At 34.8% G+C, this 25,076-nt stretch overlaps 6 protein-coding genes across 8 annotated transcripts in view; 3 read left to right on the top strand and 3 right to left on the bottom strand.

The window, feature by feature from the left end:
• The first annotated feature begins 29 nt into the window (after positions 1 to 29).
• LOC148615398 (complement C1q tumor necrosis factor-related protein 3-like) lies at positions 30 to 2,553 on the top strand. Its single transcript, XM_088590310.1, has 2 exons — positions 30 to 242; positions 2,079 to 2,553. Exons 1-2 carry the CDS (start codon positions 62 to 64, stop codon positions 2,534 to 2,536), a joined length of 639 nt encoding a protein of 212 aa, XP_088446436.1. The 5' UTR covers positions 30 to 61; the 3' UTR covers positions 2,537 to 2,553.
• Positions 2,554 to 2,686: 133 nt separating this feature from the next.
• On the top strand, positions 2,687 to 5,621 carry LOC148615397 (uncharacterized). The gene is made up of 4 exons (XM_088590312.1): positions 2,687 to 3,834; positions 4,051 to 4,310; positions 4,581 to 4,727; positions 5,061 to 5,621. The coding sequence occupies exons 1-4, from the start codon at positions 3,546 to 3,548 to the stop codon at positions 5,322 to 5,324; spliced, it is 960 nt and encodes a 319-aa protein (XP_088446438.1). The 5' UTR covers positions 2,687 to 3,545; the 3' UTR covers positions 5,325 to 5,621.
• On the bottom strand, positions 5,581 to 6,818 carry LOC148615396 (uncharacterized). Its single transcript, XM_088590311.1, has 2 exons — positions 6,590 to 6,818; positions 5,581 to 5,953 (listed from the first exon to the last, which is right to left on the bottom strand). Exons 1-2 carry the CDS (start codon positions 6,601 to 6,603, stop codon positions 5,581 to 5,583), a joined length of 387 nt encoding a protein of 128 aa, XP_088446437.1. The 5' UTR covers positions 6,604 to 6,818.
• Positions 6,819 to 6,962: 144 nt separating this feature from the next.
• On the bottom strand, positions 6,963 to 8,867 carry LOC148615395 (uncharacterized). Its single transcript, XM_088590309.1, has 2 exons — positions 8,255 to 8,867; positions 6,963 to 7,876 (listed from the first exon to the last, which is right to left on the bottom strand). Exons 1-2 carry the CDS (start codon positions 8,599 to 8,601, stop codon positions 7,486 to 7,488), a joined length of 738 nt encoding a protein of 245 aa, XP_088446435.1. The 5' UTR covers positions 8,602 to 8,867; the 3' UTR covers positions 6,963 to 7,485.
• Positions 8,868 to 12,192: 3,325 nt separating this feature from the next.
• Positions 12,193 to 14,473, bottom strand: LOC148615394 (uncharacterized). The gene is made up of 2 exons (XM_088590307.1): positions 13,756 to 14,473; positions 12,193 to 13,154 (listed from the first exon to the last, which is right to left on the bottom strand). Exons 1-2 carry the CDS (start codon positions 14,406 to 14,408, stop codon positions 12,665 to 12,667), a joined length of 1,143 nt encoding a protein of 380 aa, XP_088446433.1. The 5' UTR covers positions 14,409 to 14,473; the 3' UTR covers positions 12,193 to 12,664.
• Positions 14,474 to 17,198: 2,725 nt separating this feature from the next.
• The window catches only part of LOC148615393 (RING finger protein 17-like), a 52,206-nt gene continuing 44,328 nt past the window's right edge, over positions 17,199 to 25,076 (top strand). Inside the window, exons 1-6 of one of the 3 annotated variants that reach the window (XM_088590304.1) lie at positions 17,199 to 17,331; positions 20,753 to 20,865; positions 21,799 to 21,893; positions 22,134 to 22,201; positions 23,326 to 23,414; positions 23,758 to 23,819. In XM_088590304.1, coding sequence (XP_088446430.1) covers positions 17,280 to 17,331; positions 20,753 to 20,865; positions 21,799 to 21,893; positions 22,134 to 22,201; positions 23,326 to 23,414; positions 23,758 to 23,819 — 479 coding nt within the window. In that variant the 5' untranslated portion in view covers positions 17,199 to 17,279. Of the gene's footprint in view, positions 17,332 to 17,382; positions 17,775 to 20,752; positions 20,866 to 21,798; positions 21,894 to 22,133; positions 22,202 to 23,325; positions 23,415 to 23,757; positions 23,820 to 25,076 lie in introns of those variants that run through there. The other 2 variants (XM_088590306.1, XM_088590305.1) reach the window with 2 other exon arrangements.

Genomic DNA, 25,076 nt, shown 5'->3' with positions numbered 1-25,076 from the left:
TTTAAACTACTCTAATGTCACATTATAATCTTTGAATATTATTCTTATCAGTATTTGTACAATGGACGGTGTTGTAACCATTTTTTGTTTGTGTCTGTACACCCCTATTAGCCTCGCCTTTGGCGATGAAGTTGACCAGCGAAAGCTGCTAATCAGAATGCAGGAAGAGATGATCAGAATGAGGCAACAGATATCAGAACTACAGGGAGAGGTGAAACTCCTGAAAAACAACCGTTCGGGAGGTAATCGTGGTTCGATATCTTGCGACCTAAATATATTCTTCTTCTACCCGTCACATGCACTGTAGAGCCGAACAGATAAGTAAAGATATCAAGTAATAGAGCCTGAATGTGGCGGAGGATGTAAGGTGTTAGGGTTGTAAACAATAATTTTGTTGTGTTAGAAAACGGAAAAATATGGAGGTATGTAAGCGTCATTGACTTTTCAATATATTAGTAAACACATATCTATAATGAAAAATAGAGCACATTCAATGTTATTGGTCATAAAAAATCGTGAATCTTTAATATATGCAAAGAAAAAAAAATCAGAAAAGTCGAAGGCGCTAGATATAATATGCTATAAGATATATCTAGTGAAATGTTGCCTTTTCTGAACTTCATACACTTTGCAAATGCTTGTCATTGTGACAGACATCGTTGATTTGTTTGCGAAACGTGCAGTTTTACTTAAATTATCGTTAAGTAACAAATTTGTTGTTCCAATTTTACACCTCTCCCTTCATTTGAAAACTGTATTATTTGACAACGGTGAATCGGTTCTTGCACGAATACCTAGATTTGGAAATGGTCTGTCTATACAGACAGGTTGTTGATATTCCAATGGGTACTAATTGTGCTGTTCTTTTAGCAGAGTTGTTTCTCTCCTGTTACGAATCACAGGATGTGTCTAAACTCGTAACAGATTATTCTAAGCATAATGTGTTGCATGTATTTAATAAAACTCTTAAATATCTTGCTGATTATTCCAAACTTCGAATATACAAAGTTCAAGATACATGTATTTACCCGATAGATGTTAAGTTGTCTAAGTTTAACTATAATAGTACTCTGTTCTTGATTTATATATCACACTAGAACATGACATCCTTTATAATTACGAAAGCCCACTGAGCTCATTTTCGTAGACTAAAAATAATTTTTCGCGTTATAATAAAAAATTGATAGTTTTAAAAATGTCAAATACTGAATGTAATAGATTCCTCACAGAAAAGCTTTTGCACTGGGGGTAACAATACAAAACAACTTCCAAAAACTAAGATTTTTCACCTTAAAAACTTTGATACAAAAATTAAATAGACTTGCAGGTTCTAAATTAAAAATTGTATTGCTCATCCATTTTTTTTTACGGAAATTTAATCAAAAAGCACATATTTTTGTAACAAGATCCGATGGATTTATTCAACTGCCCTTAATAGATTTATACGATTTTCAAATTATTATTTAATCGTTGAACTTTGTTAGAGATATTGATCCCTATTGCATCCCTACGTAAAAACCGCGTCATTTCTTAGTATTGCGCAACATCAAATATTGCCTATTTAGTACTTGACGGAACTACTCTAAATCCAGTCCATTGGAATTGAAGTGACTGTTTATTCACGATTCTGATAGTTTTAGTGATATTTTCAATGAAAGAATGACATCATTTAATATGTTCTGAGCTAGCTTTCAGCAACCGCCAGCATTCATTAAGTGGATATCTGGTGTATGCTGAGACATTTCACGTAGAGAATTGGATGTATTATTGAATGAATTTGATGGTGTGTTTGTTTGTTATTTCAGTTCCCTTTTTAACCTTAGATAGAAGGGAGATTGTTAAGGCCTTATAAAACTGTTTAACACTGTTTAAATATTGAGATGGTATTTGTATCGTTATATTACTTGTTTAGTTTGATTGGTAAAAACTCTCTCGTTCTATTACCGCGGATTTTATTATTTTTCGTTATCGGGGTCTTTCAAAGCTTACTGAAAGGTTTATTTAGACTTGTTGAAGACCTGTAGGTGATCTGTTTGATCTAAGGTTATAAGCTGGTGCTTTTGTTTTACCTATTGTAGACAAAACTCACCAGAAACGTCTCTTAATTGGTGGAGAATCACACAAAGGAGGAGTTGCTTTTTCGTCGTACTTATCGTCAACATTCAGTGCTTCCAATTTTGGAACAAGACGAGAGATTGTGTATGATAAAGTAGAATGTAACGCCGGTAACGGTTATGACAACAACACCGGGTCTTTCCATGCCCCAGTTTCAGGGATTTACGCTCTCACGTGGACAACATGTGCTGGAGGGGATAGTGGAGAAATGGGCATAGAATTGATGATTAATAACCAAATCCATGGATTGTCATACGTTGATTCTGAAGTTGCTAATGACGAAGAATGTTCAACTGGGTTCATCATACACAGAATGAACGCTGGTGACGTGGCATTTACTAGGTCTCATTACACTGGGTCGGGTAGTATCCGCAGCGATCGTTACATGAGGACAACGTTTTCTGGCTGGCTTCTCTTCTAATATATTAGTTTTGTCTATTTCAATTTTATCTGATATTATCTAAATCACAGCTTTCGATAGCATTTTCGACATTAATTTTAAACAAAGAAGTGACCATAATTTGGTAGGAGGCAAGGGCCATGTTGACCTTTTAACAAAAAATCGTAAGAGTAAAATTAGTCGTAAGTTATGATGTCATAGAAAATAAAAGTATCGTGGCGTCATAATTTACGACCAATTTTACTCTTACGAATTTTTGTGAAAAGGACCACCGTGTAAATATCCTTTCTATCTTACGTGTGAAAGTTACTCTATGAAAGCATTATCGGGTAAGGTGTCATGTCATGGGAGAAACACCTGCTTGTCAGTTTACGGTTGATAAAGTATATATGAGGAAAAGAATTAAGGTCTGTACACAAAGGTAGGTGATATTTTGTAAAGTAAAAAAATCAATACTTAAATCTTAATTTCTATCATAATTAAGATAGTTTAAAACACCGTCTTCAGTGTGACAGAAAAAAATAGTGCTAAGAAAAACACATGCGATGTTCGTTCAAGAATAAAATAGTGATATTGGTGCTTGTTTATTTTCTTATTAAACCTGGTCCGATTGACATGATTAATCTCAATCTGAAACTGAAATCTTTCTCAAATCTTTGAATATTTTCCCTTAACTTTCAGTTGCAAGCGATTCACCCTGCCATGATTCTGACGATCAATAGTGCAAAGTTCAAACACTGATTAAATATGACAAACTTTAAATGCAAATATTCGAAAAAAAATAGAGGAAACTAAAGCACTAATATCAGGGAAATAAATCGTTTAAATTGCGTTTTCGATATTTTTTACCCTTAAGGCTGAACTCGTTCATCGGTAAATTAAAAAGGAGCACCAACATGATTGTAGTTTTCTGTATACAAAATACAAGGAATGTTGACCAAAGTCCTTTGAATGCAGAGGTAGGAAAAAAAGAATATTCAATATAGAGATTTGTGTTTGTTTCAATTGTTAGTAGGTTATCCTAATAACAATGTCCAGTTTACTGTTAATGGTTGTTGTGATACTGGTCATAGCCGAATGCACCACCCAGGACCTCAACTATTATAACCAGGGTGGTGGTTTTGATTATACACCCAAACAGACAACTAAAGACCAACAGGAAACCTTGATATCATTTACCCCATCAAAGGGACACAACTCATCGACCAAACCTATTGAGAAACCCACTAACATCGACAGTCTGTGTCCTGTCACAAAGATGGAATCTAAAGGCCCGATCAACCTCTACATTCATGGAGCGTTTGCTACAACAAATAAAGGCATAGTATCATCACAAATTATTTCACCCACAGGGGCTTGCTCCCACTATCAAATATAGCAACTATATTAAAATTCAATAAAAGTAATATCTGCATACTGTAAGAAATTATTAATCACACACATTCCGTCTAAAACATGCTTTTGAATTAAAAATATTATTGCCTTAAAAGAATGACCAGAATAAAGTTAAAACTCAATTTACCATTATGTTTTAGATTTGCACTCATTACCGGTGTCTGGTCGTTCATGTAGTTGTCCACCAGGGCCTCGAGGACAGAAGGGGGTGGAGGGTAAAATTGGTCCACATGGACCAAAGGGTGAAAAGGGCGAAAGAGGACCACCTGGGTCATCAGGTAATGTAGGACCACCAGGGAATGTTATCGTCAATGGTACGTCCAACGTTTCTGGCGATGTGTTTGTAGCGTTCTCAGCTGTGATGACCATGACGCAGTATGGACCATTTGACCAGGACAGGGTAGTTAAAGCAAGATGAAAAAATATTTAAATTAAAAGTTTAAAATTGCGATAATTTCTTAGATCCAAAGAGATTTCAATTGCCTTTTTAATAAATAACAATTCGTGCATTAGCTCAATCTTTTTTTTCGCACAGTTTTACGTTAACAACACTTTTTGTCAAGAAGTTACAAATATATCGTTGCTTGAAGATGATTTGTATGCATTGATGGACATTTATATATAAGTCAAAATATAACGAATGTTTTTATATTGTAGATTCTCTTTTCAGATTGTAGTGTTTGACCAAGTTACTGTTAATCATGGGAAAGCCTACCGCCAAACAGCAGGAGTGTTTGTAACCCCTCATAAAGGATTCTATCAATTCCATATGCACGTTCATACTCGCAAGTCGTTTATTGCTGAAGTTACTTTACGGGTAGGTTTAATTCTAAAGTACATTCTTTCAGTGGTACAACGTGTAGCTGTAAATGGGTCCTTAAAATCGAATTTAGAACGATAGGAAGTTTTCAGGATAGCATAAGCATTGTCTTATGTTAACAGTATAATCTATCATATCCAAAGACTAATTTTGCTAAAGTACTTCCTGCAAAGGTTCTCAAGTCTTGGCATTTAGCACAACTATAACAACTTATTTGACACATAGTAATAACGCTATTACAGTCATATTTTTACATTTCGAAAATTGCGAAGTCACGGCCCAATTTTAAGATTGTAAAAGCACATCTAAATGTGAGTATTTTCTTTAAAGGTTAAACGGAAAATGAACACTCAATCGATGCAAGATTTAGTGCGAGCCTGGGCGGACGGTAAAACGGGCAATATCGGGTATGAAATGGGATCATCAAACAGTGCCATTGTATATCTAGAGAAAGGTGATATGGTTTATTGTGTGTTACCAAGGAACCAAGTTCTGTCTGGGTTACAGTTTACATCATTTTCTGGTTATCTTATGAAAATTGACAACAAAAGCGATTTGAATACTAGTGACCATCTAGTACAGTATCTACCTTGAATAATATCATATTACTTAAAAACAAACTATACAAATTGGAGTCCTCTGCTTGTATTATTTTCTTTTTTTATCCTGATCGTAAATGTTTTTAGGCTTTTTGTGTGGTTTAGCTCCCTCTTTACTGTCTATAGTGAAGTGTAGAAGTCTGTTAATTAGTCCTTATATTTGTGCTTCTACAATCTCCTGACCAACTTCAACACACTGAAGATGATTCTAAGTCATTTACACACAGTGCGTTTTTTTTTTAAGTTTAAATTTAAGTAAATGATTGAACAACAATAAATCCGTTTGCTCTCAGATACTTTTTATACTCAAAAGACACAATATCGTCGTATCGTCTCAACAACACCTGTCGTCCATTGATTTCAAGTCTAGTTCCGGCTATTTGGTCGCGTGCTGATCTGCTGTCAAGAACAACAACCCATCGGAAACGTGTAGCAACATACTGAAGTGAAATTATTTTAAAGTCTCCACGAGATAATAACAAATCTTTCAGCTTATAGTACACGTCTTCGTGGGATGCTCGGCTTCCCCCAAGATCGAAAGAAATGGCGGTAGGCAGTGATTCGGGAGGTTCCCTCTTTTTTATATGAACTTCAGGTTTCATAGAAGCTGCCATTAAAATTCCCCTAAAATAATGCAAAAATATATAATTTAACTATGAAAGCAAAACATTGATAGAAAATACCCGATGATTGCAAAAACTGTAGGTCCATGTAACTTTGTGCATGCAGTCGCAAATGAATTAAGAGGAAATACAGAGAACAGCCGTTTCGTTCCCAAGATGTGTCGTCCAAAGGAGACGCCCATCTTCATAAATGTGAATAATGTGTTCCATTTGATAGCTTCATCCGGCTCTTTTGTATCTTCTTTAAAGCCGGGTTGATAATTAATTATTCAAATTGTATTCTTTTATTTCTGTATTTAGCATGTTATCATGTTTTGTCTTCTTTCTTTGGATTATGGAAAATGGGCTTATTTATGATTTCGCTTCAACGATAGTTAACTTTGCCTTTATATAAATACCTTCTGTAGCAACCCATAAGCTAAAAGTGGGCTCGTGGTACTGCTACAGGCCATCTTGTAAAGGGTTTTAGAATTTCTTTCGCGTCCTGTATTATGATCCCACAAATAAAACAAGTTTCTAGGCAGAATTTTATTAGCATATAGTATTACCGGAACATTAAAATAAAAAAAAAGATCGAGAAAGATAATCAGCCACAATAATAAGATTTAAAAATATATATAATTGTTAAGAAACTTACTCTTTAGAATCCATGCCATATATGTAGTTGGTTATTTGAACACGGTTCAGTAAATTATTAATACAGGATGGTAATTAGATCCTTAACCATACAATGCTGTTACTCCCATGGGTATCGTTGTGGTGGAGAATCAATGTTTACCATACAGAGCATCTCTTAATCAGCTAGTCTTAAAAATTTAGTTCTTTTGACGATTGTAACTCTTGAAGGTCTGTCAATGCAGCTGTGGTCTTAGATAGTGATATGTTGTAGTGCATACTGTTTCGCGTTCTTTAGTTATTGGTGTGGTGCTTCGATCTAATCGATCGCTTACCTGATCCAGATATCCACGAGGGAACAACGTAATACCACGAAAGAGGTAAAAATAACACCGTAAAAACATCATAGTTTTATATCATTATCATATCATAATAAAGCATGCAACTATACAGACAAAATGGAGAATGTAGCATATGGTATCTCAGATGTAAGTCAGCTAAAATAAGAAAAAAATGTTCTATTTTAAATATCATGGTTGATGAAAACATTTTACGGATTACATTCTTTCTTTTAAATTAAACAGTAGGTAGTGATGTTGTATATTAAAATCTGGTGTTTTCTCTAAACAGCTTTCTACTCTTTTACTCTAGTTTCTAAGAATGATAAATAAAACACGGCCGAAATTTGTAGATATTGTCAATACTTATAATGACGGTCAAAAGTGAAATACAGTACGCTACCAGAACGATATCTAAAATCGAAAGACAAAACAGTAAAAGGAAATACAAATCAAAGCAACATAGAAAACATGGGCAACACCTCAACAACAGATGGGAAAATCGTCCATATATTGATAGGTAATATTGTACAGACTAGTTGCCACTAAAGGTGAATGCGTGCTCAGAACATTAACATGATTAATCAAACTCCTTAACGTTGTTAATAAATCCATTTGCGCGGGAAACCTTTTTATACTCCAGTGTGATTACGTCATCATATCGTTTGAGAAACACTTTAGTACCATTAATCTTAATACTCTGTCCTGAGATTCGGTCACACGACTCTTTACTGTCCATTAGAATTAGCCATCTTGATTCCAGTGGTAGATACTGCAGTGATACGATACGACAGCCACGATTTAAGTTCACAAGATTCTTAATTTGATAGTAGACATCCTCATGTGAGGCACGACCACCGGGCAGGTCAAGCGCGAGAGAGTTAGGGTTAGAAGTTGGCGGTCGTTTGGACTTCTCCTTCGTAAACTTTTGAATCTCGGCCATTACTTCTTCAAAGACTTCATTGGAGCACCTGAAATTGATATAAGTTTTACTTGTAGTTAGATGAAGGCTTATAACAAAATTGATAAACTCTGACAAAAAGAAAAATCCGTATAATATATGACAATATCATGGTTAAAACCAGAAAGTTTGGAAACCATCACAATGGTCCTGACTTGTTACAGACATTTTCGTTGAAATGGTGGTTTAAACCAGGTTTTGTAGCGCGCTAAACCTCCCGCTATCATTACGCTTAATTATTTCCGGTATATTTAAATATAAGCGGACCATATTGTCACCGGTCAAATTTTGTAATTCAGTATTCAAAACAGTGCAGAAGATATGAATATTTGAAAGGAAGATTTGGTTTTCTTTTTCATTATTCAATATGCAAAGATACACATCTTACTTGTTTCGTTCTTTCTTTGCCTTCCGAAATTCTTTCTGTTTCGACCCTTTTGAATCAGCAGATCGTTTTTCCGCCTGTCCAAGAGACGAATCACTTTGAGATTTAGATGTCCCGGACTGTGCAGCATTTAGTTTTGACGTTGACATTGTCTTTATAAGTTTTTTCTGGTGCTTGGTATTTGTATCATGAACCTCGTCTCTTAAGTTAGGTTTAGACATCCTTCTTTTAAGGCTCTGTTCGCCTGCTATTGCTGAAGTTCTGGCTTTGGCTTTCACTCGCCACACGTCAGCATACTTTTTTGTCTTCACTTGCTCTTGTAAAACTAACAAGGCAATTTTACTGAACATCTTCGTACGCTTCAAACAATTAACTAACAAATTTATTTCTTCAAAATTGAATTTTGTGTTTTAAAGATAGATCCACCTATGCCTTGTATGGCGTGTCTTCAAACCCGTCTTCACACTTATTATCTCCAGTGTCAACATATATTTTTATTCTACTTATGCGCATGTTCCGAGAACATAATTCAAGTAATTTTTCTTTACGTTAACGATTTCAAAATAAAATTTGTCAATTTTACCACTAGGCTAAAGATCTCCCTGACTTCATAAAATATACACTTATGTTCAATTAAACTTCTATGTAAATTTTTTAAGTATATCTATGTTCATTTTAATAGGTACATTTCAAGCATTATCATTTAAATCAATTGAATGAAAAAATAGAAAAAAAAGTACACCTCTACCTCAATTAAATGATTAAACTTATACTTCGTCAGTAGTTTTATAAACTGTAAAATTAAATATCCTGCCTTTTAAGAAAACATTTCATGTGTATTAAAGTGGTGTCGAGAATTATTGCATTATACCGCAGTTGAAATCACTTCTCGCATGTCAATTCGGATGCGTTCGTTTTGTTTGGGTACATATGTATTCAATTAAAATGGATGCAACTTGGAGTATATCATTTTATTTTTGGCTTAACTAAATATAACTGCTAACAAATTATCTAACCAATATTTCATCAAAGATAATTTGAAAGATAAACTGAATACAACAGAAACAAGTACTATCTTTAAAAAAAGATAGCCGACGCAGTAAAATTTGTTCTTTTCACTTATAATTTTCTACATTCCATTCAGAAAATAACACAATTTCAATTTTCGATACTGTTTTTTTTCGAACGCCCTTAGGTATCAGTATTTGGCCAATCAGGAAACAGAATTGCAATCAGGTGACTTGTATTTCCATGGAAGAGCGTCGTTAAGGTCAAAGGGTAAAAAGCGAAAATATACCGACTGCATCGAAAAAAAACCCCCAAAAAACACCATTTTTCTACACCTTTTCGGTATAACTATTTATATCCCAATAAAAGCCTACAGGTGAGGTGAGATAAATGATTTGGACAGAAAAGAATGGAACTGTTGTTTGCACGTTACACAACAGTTATCTTTCCCCCGAATTGCTTGTTATGCGGAGCACAAATCTTTTCTTGAATACATTTGGAATAATATATATGTCACTAAAGTGTTACATCTACATTTCTGGTTCTACCGTCGACGAATGTTCATTTATGCAACATTATACAGAGCCCTGATAGCGATATACGAAGACAATATTTTATTTTGAGCGCAAAATAAAAGCACAAAATACATATAGTACACTATTGTAGTATCATAAATGACAAAGTTGTCGTTTTAGGTCATTATTTATGACATAATTAGAAATGAGATGATACAAGGGCCGGGTGGATGCAGAGAATGTGAAAAGGGGTTCCAGGCAATTATTTGCTTATTATTTTTGCACAAATTTCGCACTTAGTCAACAAAAGTTTTCAACAAAGTAGGGCGTCAAGTCAAACCTCAGTAATGAACAAGACGTTAAAATGTAATTAATGTCATCGTGTATGACCTCTATGTTGAGAGAGTAATCAAGGGAACCAAGGTTATAGCGGTAATCAAAAGAATGCAATCCAGGGACAAAGACCAGACATGGAAAACAGACATACACAACAAAGAAAATAAAGTAACTAAAATCATACACACAAAGTAACAAAAGTATATGAGCAACTCGGACTCCACTAAAAACTGGGAGCATGGACCAGGTGCACCGGTAGGGTAAGCGTCCTCTGCTTTTCTAGAAACACCCGCCGAGTTGCTCATAAAAAGTCAAGTCCGGGGTAAACAAACGACGAAAGGAAAACTATGACCCGTTGAATAAATCAATTTTCATGGTGCTGATGGATACACCATAACGATCCACGAGTTCATGATGACGACCATAAAACTTCTGTAGTGATGACTTCAATCTTGTAGCAACATAACCCTGTTCCAGAAGCCTATTTGTTAGAGTTCTAGCCCGATACAAAAAGTCTGCGTAGTTTCGGCAAGCTCTGGCATAACGTATGAGTTGTGATATGAACACTCCATACGCAGGAGCCGAAGGGATGTTGCCACAGATGAAAGGAAAGTTGACAATTCTGAATGAAAAGTCATCACGTTTGTCGTAAAGTTCGGTCAATAGTTTTCCTTTACCATCGATTTCTAAGTGTAGGTCAAAATATGAGGCTGACTTCACAGTGTCTGTAGTATCCTTTATCTCAAGTTCTTTTGGGTATATGCGATGTATCAAATCCCCGAAATTAGGATTGTTTAAAGATAATACGTCGTCTATATAGCGGAAACTGAGATTGAAGGATCTAGCCAAACGATATTCCTTCTTTCTGATCAGATCAGCTATAAAGTCAGCCTCATAAGAGTGAAGGAATAGGTCAGCAAGTAAAGGAGCACAATTTGTTCCCATTGGAATGCCGACCGTTTGTTGAAAAACACGTCCACCACACTGGACAAATATGTTGTCAATTAAAAATTCCAGCATTTTGTAAACATCTTCCTCTGTATATTTGGAAGATGATTTGGAATTATTTCTTACAAAGTATGAGGAATCTCTACCAAGAACTATATATTTGTATCTAGGTGTACTATCTTTTTTGGAAAAATAACGATGTATAATGTTTTTAAGTCGGGATTTTAACTGAGTATGGGGAATAGAAGTATACAGTGTTGAAAAATCATAGGTTTTAATGCTGTTATATTCAGATAATAGTCTTGAACTGATTGTCTCCAAAAGATCTTTCGAATTTTCCAGGATCCACATTGAATTAATACCACTACGGGAGAAACAAGTGTTGTGGTATGACTGCAGACCCTCTTTGACAGTTGTGAGTATAGAAGTTAAAAATTTTGAAAGAGGTTTGGTGGTACATTTTGCAGATCCAGCAATGAAACGTTGTTTGTATGGATTCTTGTGAAGTTTATGAATCCAGTACATAGACGGTAAATCACAATCATCGTCCCTGGTAGAGAGACCAAAAGAGGATAGCACAGATTTATGGTTTTCCACAATCTCTACTTTGGAGAGAGTGGTAACAGTATAGGTCTTATCACTGCTATTATTTTCTACGTCTACCTCTGATAATAAACATTGGATATAAAACGTTTTGCAGACAAAAACAATGTTGTTTTGGGCTTTGTCTGCTGGTACGACAACATATTTGTCATGTGTAGTAGACAATGTTTTTGCTACATCAGGGTCTTTGAATGTAGCTTTGGCACTCATTGACCTACTTAAAACTTCCATTCGTTTCAAAATTAAAGACCTCACGGCCTTTAATCACTCTGACAGAGAAGCTAGGCATAAGTGGACAAGATGATTTTGTGACCGAATAATTCGAATCGATTATTATTTGTCTTTTTATATGTATCATTTGGTTGTATACCAGTAAAAATATAAGCTTTCGCATATTGCAAAAAAACTAAAGTTATTATTTTGCTAATAATTCCAACCGATATAGCAGTATTTAGTTTTTATTCAAAATTCATCCTTTATCAGATTATCATACGAAATAAGAAGGTGTTATATAAAAAGGAAAAGCAACAGTTACAATAGAATGACCTATATTTTATTGTTATTATTACAATATTATTATTTGTGCATAATCAATAATTATTTTGTCCGCGCTGTATTAAATAAATTATTTCGTGCGCACAGAATAATATTCTATCTTTGTATGTCCCTATCAGGGCTAAAAAATCCAATACAAGCCATGAATCTTTTTTCAAGTAAATTAGATTAATATTGCTGTACTATATGCATCAAGAATAAGAAACCTGAAAGAGGGGAGAAAGTTAAAAAAAAGTAAATCTGACATTTCATCACAAAAATGATAAACCCAAAAGAAGGAAGGTGACAATATAGTTCCTTGGTGACGTGATAAGTTATATATACCGTTCATATATGAACGAGTCAGTTATTGAAGAATTTTTCAGATTATGAATTATTGCAGTGATTAGATGTTAAAACTGTACTTCATATAAAGTAAAAAGCTGAAAAAAAAATACTGGTATCGTCGTTATTTTGGTTTGAAACGATGTGCGGTTGTCTTGTGTTTGTTGTAAGGTAGATTATCATAAGTCATTTTCCTTTGTGTTATTTTCTCTAAGTAACGATATGCGTTGTGTTCACGTAGCAGCACTTCATCGAGAGTTTTTATCACGATTTTAACGTTATCCAATTTAAATCCGTTACGGACCATTTGATCGACCTCGGACCGAGACTCGACAGTTACCAACCACCGGTTTCTAACTATAGTGTCTCCAGCCCTGACAGACAATGGGTCAAACTGAAGCGTCTTTATATTACAGCTAAACTCACTTTCCAACATGTCCTTCACGTCTTCGTGTGAATATTTTTCGTTTTCTGGTAAACTGAAACATAGAGTGTTTGGACGTTTCTGTGGGAGGATCTTGCATTGATGTACAGCTGGATAACATCGTTCTTCATACTTAGTTGATTTCCATTCTTCCATTTTGTCAGGATTGTCCTCCCTTACAGTAGTTTTACTGCAATTAGAGGATAGTGTTTCACACTGATGTTTTATAAAAATAATTTATTTACTAAAATTCATATAATATTTCTCCCGTGTACATTAATGACAGTTACAAACTGTTGAAACAAGCACGTTAAACAAGTTGGGCTATTAAATATAGAAAACCTTTTCTCAATCGTGCCTTTTCACAAAAAAGCAAGCATTAAATGTCGGCATCAGATACAAGTATCCTACACTGAAAACTGCAGCATGACAAATAAAAAACAAGAGAGCTCTATAACTTACAACATCGACAAATAGAATGGAAATTTCATCACCAATCTTTCTATAGAAATGACTATACAAAAAAAACAAAAACAAAAAAAAAAACAAAACAAAACAAAACAAAAAAAACCCCCAAAAAACAAAACAAAAACAAAAACAAAAACAAAAACAAACAAATAAGACAAATAAAAAGAGAACCAAACTTGAGATTAATGAAAGCAAATTAAAAAAACAAACAAAAAACAAACAAAAAACAAAACTAGGAAGATGCGATGCTTCCATGACCCCGTTTCAATGTTAATGGTATGATATATTACTACGAACTGAGCTATAAACACTGTATACTTTACCATTCCTTCTCCTGTAAACCCTGTAACAATTGATGTAAATCTATACACTGTACAACTGCCTCCGTACTATTTTCATCGTTTTCAGTTGTGTTTCTCCTACGCACATTTGGAGAATTTGGTGATTTAGATTTTTTGGCCATGTGTGGATCCCGGAAACCCAAAGATCGGATTCTCTCCGGTACAGGAAAATCAGGAGTAGACTTTGCTTGTTCCAGGAAAGATACTTGACGTCTGTGTAAATTGTCCGCAACTGATTTCGATCTTGTTTCTTCGAGTAGTTGTCTGTTCTCTATTGTGGTAGCTTTTGCTGTTTTGGGCCTCAACTTTTCGACCGATTCTTTCAACTCCTTATGAAAATTCCACTGCAAACTGTCTTTAATAGGATTATACGACAGAAGAGTGTGAAATCCTTTTGCTTTAAGAATTTTACCCAGCCTTGAACGAACTTCATTCTCATTCCCGTGCATATAAGCTTCAAGTGATTTCATTTCTTGTTCTTCCCACATGTCATTAAAGAGTTTGTTAATATCTACACTTTTGACGAGGGCTGGTTGCATCATATTGCACCTAGATCCCAGTTGAAATGAACCGTGAGATACTGTTGAAGATGAATCGATGTTACGGAGGATTAGTGCCTGGCTTGAAGTCGGCATACTTAGCACTAAGTTGGAGATTTGACTGTACACGTTATAGATGTGAAGCTGTACATAACAGTAATTGCCAGAGCAACGATAGTGACGTCAAGGGTACTTAATATCCGTCGTCGTTTTATTTCCTGCGCACAGCGTTCTTCGTCTTGTATGACATCGGCGTTGAAATGAAAAATGTTTAATTAAATGTTCGGTATAAGTTAATTATTATTTTAGCAAGTCAAATGTATAGGAGTATTGATAGATCTTAAGGTTCTTTAATATGTCAATCAAGAACGGATACGATGCGATTACATCGATCTGGAGATATGCTGCTAAGTTGGTGTACGTGTACATAAATTTTCATATGTATCAAATGAGGTAGACACCGTGGCACAAGAGTATCATTACTGTTCGAAGTCAATAAAGAGTCTTCCAAGCCAAAATTTACGGCAGTTGAAACAGAGCAGGCAATTCTGACACAGCCAAGGATATAATTTAGTTTAGTTTAAACATATTTTATTTGTAATAAACAAAATGGATCAGACGCAAGTAAAATAACATACTTATGAAGTCTTCTCCTGAAATAATAATTACAATAAAGTATAGGCATACGCATTCACTAGTGTTATTACTTTTTTTACAAACTTAAGACGAGACAGTAAAAATATAACATTAGGTGATGTGGTGAGATGTGATGTGATGTGTACTAATTCAGCTCAAGCAATAAGGAATCTTTTCGTGCATCTTAACGAAGGAATATACACGGTCCAACACAATCTGATATTGTTTTTCTGATAGATTTTCTGCAAGACCAACAAGTAGATGTAGATTTATATTGCAAAATTCAAGAACCTACTGTAGGTCGCTCATTAGGTTTTTGCATTGCTATAAAGAGGGCATACAAAAAAGTAGTGGTGAGTAGTCTCATACGTATGACCCCAACGACACGATGGACTTTGTATAATATTGACTCTATACAAACCAAAGTTTAAAAAGGATGAAGAATTACGAAGCTGTATTATCAATATATTTAAATTTCTTGGGCCGTAGCAAAAATGTTTGGGAACAATTGATTTATCACTGGTGTTCAGTAAACACGATTTAAATTGTTTGGGTGCCTGAATCTCCCTTATTGTTCTGTGTAGTTTATTCCATTCAACTATCGTTATAGTTCATAAGAGAAGAGTCAATGTGGACTTCACTGGGGTCCCGCCAGAGGCGAGGTGAAGTTAAATGAACTTGAATTTGTCTGTCGAATAATTGTAGTAGGTCAAAATAAACTATATTAGCGAAATTATAAATGTGACTTACATCTGACTATTATAATGAATGAATAGCTTCGCGCAGCATGATATGATGGCAGCATGTCGAACTGGTGTGGACACAGTATTAGTTTTTGACAAACTTATGCATAGGGACTTGCAGTTCTTTATTTACACAATAAATGAGTTGGAAACAATATAGCACAAACTTTGATATTCAATTAAAAACAATTCAAAATCGGACCAAATATGAGAAATGTCAATTTTGGGGTGAAACCACAGGGGCTAGCTCCCACAATCAAATATTCGGCCGACTAGCATATAATACTAACTTTTCGTCTTATGTATTATTTGATAGTGGGAGCAAGCCGCTGGCCTATCATTGGTTATCCATGGACAAAGGGAGCAAGCCAATGTAGTGCCTTACAACTCAAAAACCGTAAGAGATATCTAAATTATGTTTGTATAATTCAGGCGGGGATTTGCATACAGAATCCAATAAAATCGGGACAAAAATTTCCCCTTTTTGCCCCTTATTTTTAAAAAGGTGGGGCAAAAATCTCCAAAAGTTATAAGAACCTCCGGCAGAATATTGTGTTTTAATTAAGTAGCTGTCTTTGTAAGAATCATGCAAAATCTGAAAAATGTGACACCCCCCCCCCCAAAAAAAAAGGCTACATATTTTTATTTTTATAATTAAGTTGTTTTATGGGTCTATACTATGAAATGTGTAATTATTCATTCAAATCTGCCTGCTCTTAGGAGATAATCAACATTGAAAATCCAGTAGATTCTATTGTGTTTGAGCGTCATTTACAGAGTTATCTCCCTTAATTTTGAAAGCTACAGTGCATTCTGTATAATTTTTATCTCCTAAGAGCACAGGTTTTATGAAAAACCACGTTATTTTCTGTTTACTATGACATTTCAAACAAAATATCAAAAATAAAAATATGTAGGCTTTTTACCCATGAATCACATTTTGCATGATCCTTAACTGGAGTGCTACTTAAATTCACTCTACACGTTGACATACTCCCAAATAGAGTGGGGAAACGCTCTCGGACCCACGTGGGGTCTGGGAGTAGGCCAGAGCGTCAACACAGCAGCCCAGCCGCACGTAGGACATACTCTGAAATCTTCGGTCAGGTATCTCGAAGGCTGGGCTCCGCTACCTTCTACTACTAACGTAACAGGCCTTACTAACAAAATTCCCGTAAGGGGCGGTCGCGCGAGATCCGTAAAGATAGTCAAGACCGTAAAAATCCCCAATCATTGTGTTTGAAATTTCAACAAGATTTGATAAGTCTTCCTCAAGTTCTCGTAATCTTTTAAAAGTAACGATTCGAACACCGATGTCATACACAGCCACAGGGACTGCATATTTGATCGTGGAAGCAAGCCCTGTGATACAACCGAAAAAATTAGGCCAGTTTTTGAAACTATTTTACATAAAATTAATGTCACTTTCTCATATCTAGGGCTTTAAAATTCGTCTAAAATTGAAAGTAGAAAGTGAAACTGCAGCGACGTTTCTTCCCGCCAAAATATATTTTTTTCTCGGGGCGTAAGCGACAAATTTGCACCGTCGAAATCCATTTTGCTTGTTATCGAAACTTAAAGAAACAAGATGCAGAAGTGCCCTGCTTGTCCAAAATGCAACTCATATTATTCGACCAAAGGTTAGCAAATTTTCTCTCATAACAAAGAATAAAACCACACTCAGCGGTAAAAAGGGGGAATGTGGAAGCAAACCACACGTGAACTCAATAATTCTCTGTTTTCTGCATGTTTGAATTTTGTCATTGACATAAAATTATGTTTATGAATTAACTGTCTGAAATCTAGATTCATATTATAGTGTCAAGATGAAGTAATAATTTGTGACTTCCCTGGTTTAATGTGCATTACTGTCACTGACTAGCAGTAGCACCTTGCCCTTGGGACTGATAGTGACATATAAATGTGATAAAGGATCTTGTAATGTACATATACTCAAAGACTGTCAGTGATTTTCACTCTGGTCGGACTTCAGTGTTAGAGAAACAAATGTCACTGAGTGTAATGTCATTAAACACAAGGTCATCTGAAACAGGCTGGTAAACCAACTTGGCTTAATAAACATGTATGTATTTGTCATTGTCTGACCTTATTGCATTTTTTTTGCAATTTTTAATTATGAGAAAATTTGATTGTTCATTCACATGTTATCCGGCCTTTAAAATCCTTGGCAATTTTTGAAAGTTGGCAGGTACATGTACATGTACCGTATATACTCGCATACAAGTCAATCCGCATGCAAGTCAGAACCCTTCTCAGCCCAAAAATTCTGGAATCTAGCCTTGACCTGCTTATAAGTCGGGCTGAACTTAGACTGAATTTTTACATGTATAACAATCAGTGAAATTGTAAGGAAAGGCACAATTTTTGGTAGAAAATGTGAGGAATGAACATGTTTTTGCTGCGGAAGTTTTTACATCCAGGGTGTAGGTTGTGTCCGATCAACTTAAACACGCGTGTATGTTTTTTTTTTGTTTTTTTTTTAAATCAAATTGCTCTGTACATATTGGAAATGATTTACATGATAAGTATAACAAGCCATTTGAGTTGTCATCATTCATTGTTGACCGGTGACCCAAGCAAGTGTGACCGCCATTTTACGATAAGTTGTTTATACAACTAATGACCAGATTAGAATAAGTAAAAACTAAGAACTGTGGAGAACAATTTTTTTACGGAAACTTGGACACCTATTGAGATGAAAGGATTTTAATAAATTAATTACCCATTAAGGTGATCAAAGGATTGATGGCTCATTAATGTTATAACACCTTTTTACCTGGTAATCATCTTTCATTGTTTTCTTTTCAATCAAGTCCATCAAGACAGTTCTCTTTGACATATTCTCTACTTGCGGAGCTCGGGATGCAGCCATATTTTGTCATGTTTTTGCGGAGTTACCTCCTGTAAGAGCAGGTATAATTTCAAAGTCTCTCTAATCGATGTTCGGATTCGAGTGCAGAAAAAAGAGGTAACTCGAATGAAAATGGAATCCCCAGCAGACAAAGACAACAGTGTTTCTAAAATTTACAAGGTGTTTCATTTTGTTGGTTGGTTACATAAACATGATTTTCATTTGTATCCCGGGTAAAGAAAATTTATGGCAGGGTCAGTAGAACGAGAAATTCCCTTTTGACTGTCGAGATTTTCTAAAGTATCGTCGATATCGGATGGAAAACCTTACGTGTTCCGAATAGACACCTGCTCCAAAGGGAGATAAATGTTGACAAAATGTTGGTCCGCAAGTTGTTTGTTTGTTTGTTGGGGTTTAACGTCCGAACAGCAATATTTCAGTTATATTCAGACAATGAACATGAAACCGATGACAAAATGAACATGAAATGATGATGAAATGAAAAAGGGATGGGACACAAGGACAAGGGGGGTCAACAAATTTTGATTGCCACTGGAAATAGGACGAGGTGGGTAGGGTCGGGCAATTTAGCCTCCTGTGGCGGAGCCCTATGGTTCCTACTCCGGGAGAATACCACAGTAGGGTTCTTTAATGTGTGAGGAATGTGGCATTTTTCCCAACACAGTGCACCACTATGGTTTGCGGTCAGGTTTTTCGTATCATAGCCTGATGACCCCAGCATGTAACACACCAGGGGTACCCCATTCCACCACCTGGGGCACACATCCCAGTTGCTCTGTGGGCAGAGCGCCCTAGCCCCTGGCTAGGGTTCTGAGCACTATTTAGTCGCCTTTTACGACAAGCTTAGTGCTGCTGCAGGCCTATTCTTTTAACACCCGGACCTGCACGGGGCTGGTCCACAAGTCGGGAATACACCATACCTATTATCGTTATTTTGTTATGAAATTACCAATAATGATAATGTTAACATCTTTTCATTACAATTTAAAATTAAGTTTTAATTATTTCTTAGCATTGCTAATATTACTTCTAAGAGTAATCAAGGGAACCAAGGTTATAGCGGTAATCAAAAGAATGTAATCCAGGGACAAAGACCAGACATGGAAAACAGACATACACAACAAAGAACATAAAGTAACTAAAATTATACATACAAAGTAACAAAAGTAAATGAGCAACTCGGACTCCACTAAAAGCTGGGAGCAAGGACCATGGTACATCGCTTAGTCATGTTTCATGCCATCTTTTTGGTATTTGGATATATTCAACAACCATGTGACATGCAAGTGAAAATAACAAACACAAGCAGCTATTCAGGAAATACAAATTTTATTAAAGACAGTTTAGTTGTAAGGCACGATAAAAATAAAACTGCAAATATTCATTTATTTCATTGCTTTATCAGCATACACAACAATAACAAATATGACATATAGGTCGACTTTTACAATACACAAGTACGGCGTCGATCTGACTGTTAAAGGTAGGTGTCATTTTTGTGTCAGTACCTTGATTCTCTCACTTGCCCGGTGGTTTTTTTATAACCCATGGCCAAGGTCTCACAGGTTGGAACCCCTCTTAGCAACACGAAATTTACTCTCTAAAATCCGACTTAAACACGAGTATATACGGTATGCCTCTGGCATTGCGATTTATCAAACTTCAATGAACATTTTGTATTTATCTATGAATTAATTCCTTAATATATTGGCATGTATTTAAAACAGTTATAATATTTATAGAGTAGGAACCAAAATTATGGTAAACTCCCAATTTTTCATAAATACATGTGCATGTAAACATAACTTGCAAACACACGTATCACCGAATATTACCATTTTGAGCCTACAATATTCATTCAACACTTTTTTTTTTTCAGGAGAATCTTAAGCAGTGATTTTTCCTGAACTTGAATCAATCCTGTGTTTGTCATGATAACTTTATGTCTATATACATGTTGTACATTATATTTTTTGTTCCAGTTAATTGAAGTTTGTTAATTAGCTCAGTTGTGAAACAATGAATTTATTATCAATGATATTGCTAATTTCCAAACCAAGTGACATAACCTATTAATTATTCCAGCCAATGGCATCTTAATGAGAATTTAATTTCTAGTATTTGAAAAAAAAACATAAGCTTTGTGTTTTCCTTTTTTGATTTTTTAGATGCTCACAAGTTTAACAGAAATCCTTTACTCCTGGTGTGTGGTCACACATTTTGTTCAACATGCCTACACAAAGATACTTGTGAGAACAGAGTTATTTGCCCCACTTGCCAGGTAAAAAATGTTAATTTGAAATAACACATACATGTACCTAATAAGAAGTGTGGCCAGAATTAATTCAGAACAATAGGTTTCCCCTATCCAATCACTCTTCCAGAATTGTTTCAGAACAAAGGGTCCATGTTACCTGTTACCAGCATGATGTGGCAACCCTTCAAAAATGGTTTCAGAACAAATGATAATAAAACTTGCACATACCTGTACATTGTGTTTAATGATGAAGTTCATAGGAACCATAGTTCTTATAAGTACTGGTGTAGTTGAACTTAGTTTTAGTGCTATTGTAATATTTATATAACTGCTTGATTAGTTGCTAAATCTTTGTATTGTTTCTGATGCCTTGAGGAAGAAAATAATGTCCCCCCCCCTCAAATAAAAAAAATAACTTGGCCTACACTTGAACCCACCCAATATTAATGTGATGTAAATGTACTTTTAGGGAGTGTATAGGGACAGGGGTGTATGTCCATCTGTACATTCCTTACAGAGGGGGTACCCTCTTATCTCAACTCCTTTTGAATCACTGAATAGAATGTAATGAAGCATTCTCAGAACTTTTACTGAAGATATGCCCCTCCTATGTTAGATATTGATCTAAATTTTTTTTAGGGTCACGTAGCAAAACATGGACTTAGGCATTGCACAACATGGGGGGTGTAAGGGTATCAATATAATGAGCTCACAGTTTGTCTTTTTTTCTAGTCCTTTATGTTCTAAGAACATATAAGATATTCTTATGATGACTACTAAAATGCACTTTGAATTGTTTTTTTTCTATATTATTAAACATTTAATTTATTTGGACAATTGGTATTTCATATGTACCATATTGAATACTAAGGTTATTAAATCTACTGATGCTTTATGTTCATCAATATATTTCTAAATAAAGTTATCTATCCAGGAGAGAGTTCATTTCTGTTGTAGAGATTAACACCATTAGATGGGAGCATCAAAAGTCTGTATCCAGATGTGTATACCACTGGACTTATTGTTTGTAACCAGAAAATTCTTCTTGATCAGTGAGTTAAAATAAATCCAGTTTTCCATTTCCTGACATTTTTGTGTTACCTGTTCTTACTGAAACTTTTATTTAAATACTAATTATGTTTCCACAATAGTCACATTATGATGATCAGTACTTTAATTAAGTTTTTTTGCAGTAAAATGTTAAAGTTATATAGATTTTGCTGAGCAGATTTGAAAAAAGCTAGTTATAAAAAGACTCATTAGATGATTTGGTTATGTTCTGTATTTATCAGGGAGCTGAGTAAACTTACTCCAGCTGGAATGAGTGTAGCACCAGTGAAGCCCAGAGAAGACAGAAGAGGTTTATAATAGTATTATGTACAGTAATATATGCTATGAATCTATATCATGTATATTTACCAGTTTACTTTGATTTCAAACTGAATTTGCCCAGTGCGGGTCCGGGTGTCAAAAGAAAAGGCCTGCAGCAGCACTAAGGTTGTCGTAGAAGGTGGCTAAATAGTGCTCAGAACCCTGGCTGTGGACTAGGGCGGTCTGTCCACAGAGCAACTGAGTTGTGTGCCCCAGGTGGGGGTACCCCTGGCATGTTACATGCCGGGGTCGTCAGGCCATAGTATGGAAAACCTGACTGCAAACCATAGGGGTGCATCACGTTCATTGTTAGGAAAAATGCCATGTTCCTCACACGTTAAAGAACCCTTCTGTGGTATTTTATCAGAGTAGGAACTATTGGGCCCTGGCACAGGAGGCTATATTGCCCGACCTTACCCACCTCTCCCTACTTTAGTGGCAATCAAAATTTGTCGATCCCATTATCCTCCTGTCCCATCCCATTTTTCATTTTATCATCCATTTCATGTTCATCCGCTGAATATAGCTGAAATATTGCTCCTCGGTTGTTAAACCCCAACAATCAATCAATCAATCAATTAAACTGAATTAGAGAGTTTTTATACATTGTAGATTCTCCTTCAGTGGTTTAAATTATTTCTCCACATGAGATTGTAAAATTAAGACAATTAGCATGCAAGCTATAGTGAGCATGTAAAAATCTGAATTCGACCTTATAAATAATAATAATAATAATGATAATAATAATCAAGAATAGGCTGAATGCGAATAAAATCTGTTGAAACTTGGAAAATGTACAATGCAGTTAAAATTTCGCTGAAATTGAGTCACTGCCTGGTTGATAAAGTCACCATCTGTGAATGGGAGAAAATTGCTGCTCTGTCAAAATTCATTATTTTCCTGGTTAATAACTCTTGACATGAAGTTTTGCAACTTGAAAATGTAAACAATACTGTACATGTCAGGATGCATATTACTATAAATCCTTCCAATAGCTTTAAATTAGATAGGTTTCCATAAATTTTTGACTGTACATGTAGCTATGTATTTGCTTCGTATTTGATCGGAAGTTTTCTCATTACCAACTTCAGTTATATTTCTGTTATTTTGTAGAAAAATTATGTAGAGAGTGCTGCAAGAGACAAGCTGTATGTAAATGTGACCGTTGTGACTTCATAATGTGTAAACTATGTTTCAATCAGGTAAGTGTCACATTTGTGACCATTGTGACTTTATCATTTTCAAACTGTTTCAGTCAGATTATTGTGACCATTGTGGCTGTGAAATCTGTTCCTAACAGGTACATGTTTTTGTTGCATCAATTGCTCTATCTTATGAAAGATCTAAAAAGTAAATTAAGACTGTTAAAATTGCTGTTTCATAATTATAACATAATTTAATTCAAGTTATTTTATGAAATTATGACACTTTGATACACACATTCAGTACAAGTTAACTTGTATGCAGTACAGTCTAGTCCTTCTGAAATCTAGTATAGTTACGATATTTATATACAGACAACTGATCATGTTACTACAATTGTAGGTTCACTCTATATCCAATACACTGAAGCAACATCAAGCCATACAACTGACAGAAGAGGAAAGGTATTATTGTAAACTTCCTCTTATTAACCAACTACAATGTATAGCTTTTACATTTTGTCAAGGAAATCTATGGTTGTATTTCTGTTATGATCTGTTGGTATTATGACTACATTTGTATGTCTATGGCTAATTTTAAATACCTGAACATGTTTTACTTTTAGTTGAATTTTATGTCTCCCTCAACTTTAGTAGAGACTTTTATTGTTTTGCCCAGTTTATCTTTCAGTTTTTAAGCAAAACAAGCTTAAATTTTATACATGTTGCAAACAATCTTTATATAGCATATTTAGAAATTGTTCAGGTCATTGGAAAATATAGTTTTTTCTTGTTGTTTTTTAGATAACAAACTTAAAGTAAAAATATTTGGAAGCAGTTTGAATGATTTTTCACTATTTAAGTTACAATAGTTTGCCTGCTTCTTAAGGTCACTTGATGTAAATCTTGATGTTAACACACAGAAGTTGAAGAAAGTAATTTACAGTTACCAACCAATTTTCATCTTTTGTAAAAAAAAAAAAAAAGGGAATCAAAATACATAATATCTTAGTGGATCCTAAGATCAAGGAATGAGAAACATGTCAGTGATATTGTTTGTCTTAAATAACCTTCAAAATAAGGCAGTTTCCTGATTTGCCCCGAAAATGGCTGAAAAATAATCCCAAATAAGATAAACAATTTCTCAATTGTTTGCCAAAGGGTAGGATATTATGTTTCTGTTCAAAATTACACTGTAAAAAGTTCATGACTTGTCTTTTTCTTGACATACTCCTTAAAATAAATCATTTAAGTACAAGTGATAGATTTTGTACGGTTATTGAAAATTTCCCAATTTACAAAATTGATGCAAATTTTACCAATGAAAAAAGATGAGGTGGTTTTGAAAAAGGCCTACAATATCACTACCCAAAGGACACTTTGAAATGAAGCTCGTGTAATAGTAAAATGGCTTAAAGTTTTCTTTTGTCAATTTATATTTATTGACTTTATATAATATGTAGGCTGAAATCTGGGTATGTTGCACTGTTGTTCATGTTTGGAGTCAGACATAAAATATTGTATCAGTTTTATCTTATAAATATATATCTGATGAAAAGAATCAGTAGTGGTTAAGTTAATCTGCCTCACATTTTTGATTTTCTTTGATGGATATTGATGTTAGTCAGAAAGTTCAATAACTTATGACTGGCTCTTAACTTCTCTTTTACTTACATTTTTTGCACAATTTACAGGGAAACACATTGATATTGATTTTTGCTT

This window comes from Perna viridis, chromosome 6, assembly GCF_037379345.1.
Source record: "Perna viridis isolate PV_CMFRI_1.1 ecotype Kerala chromosome 6, ASM3737934v1, whole genome shotgun sequence".
Lineage (NCBI taxonomy): Eukaryota > Metazoa > Mollusca > Bivalvia > Mytilida > Mytilidae > Perna > Perna viridis.
This window is presented reverse-complemented; position numbering and strand designations above follow the sequence as displayed.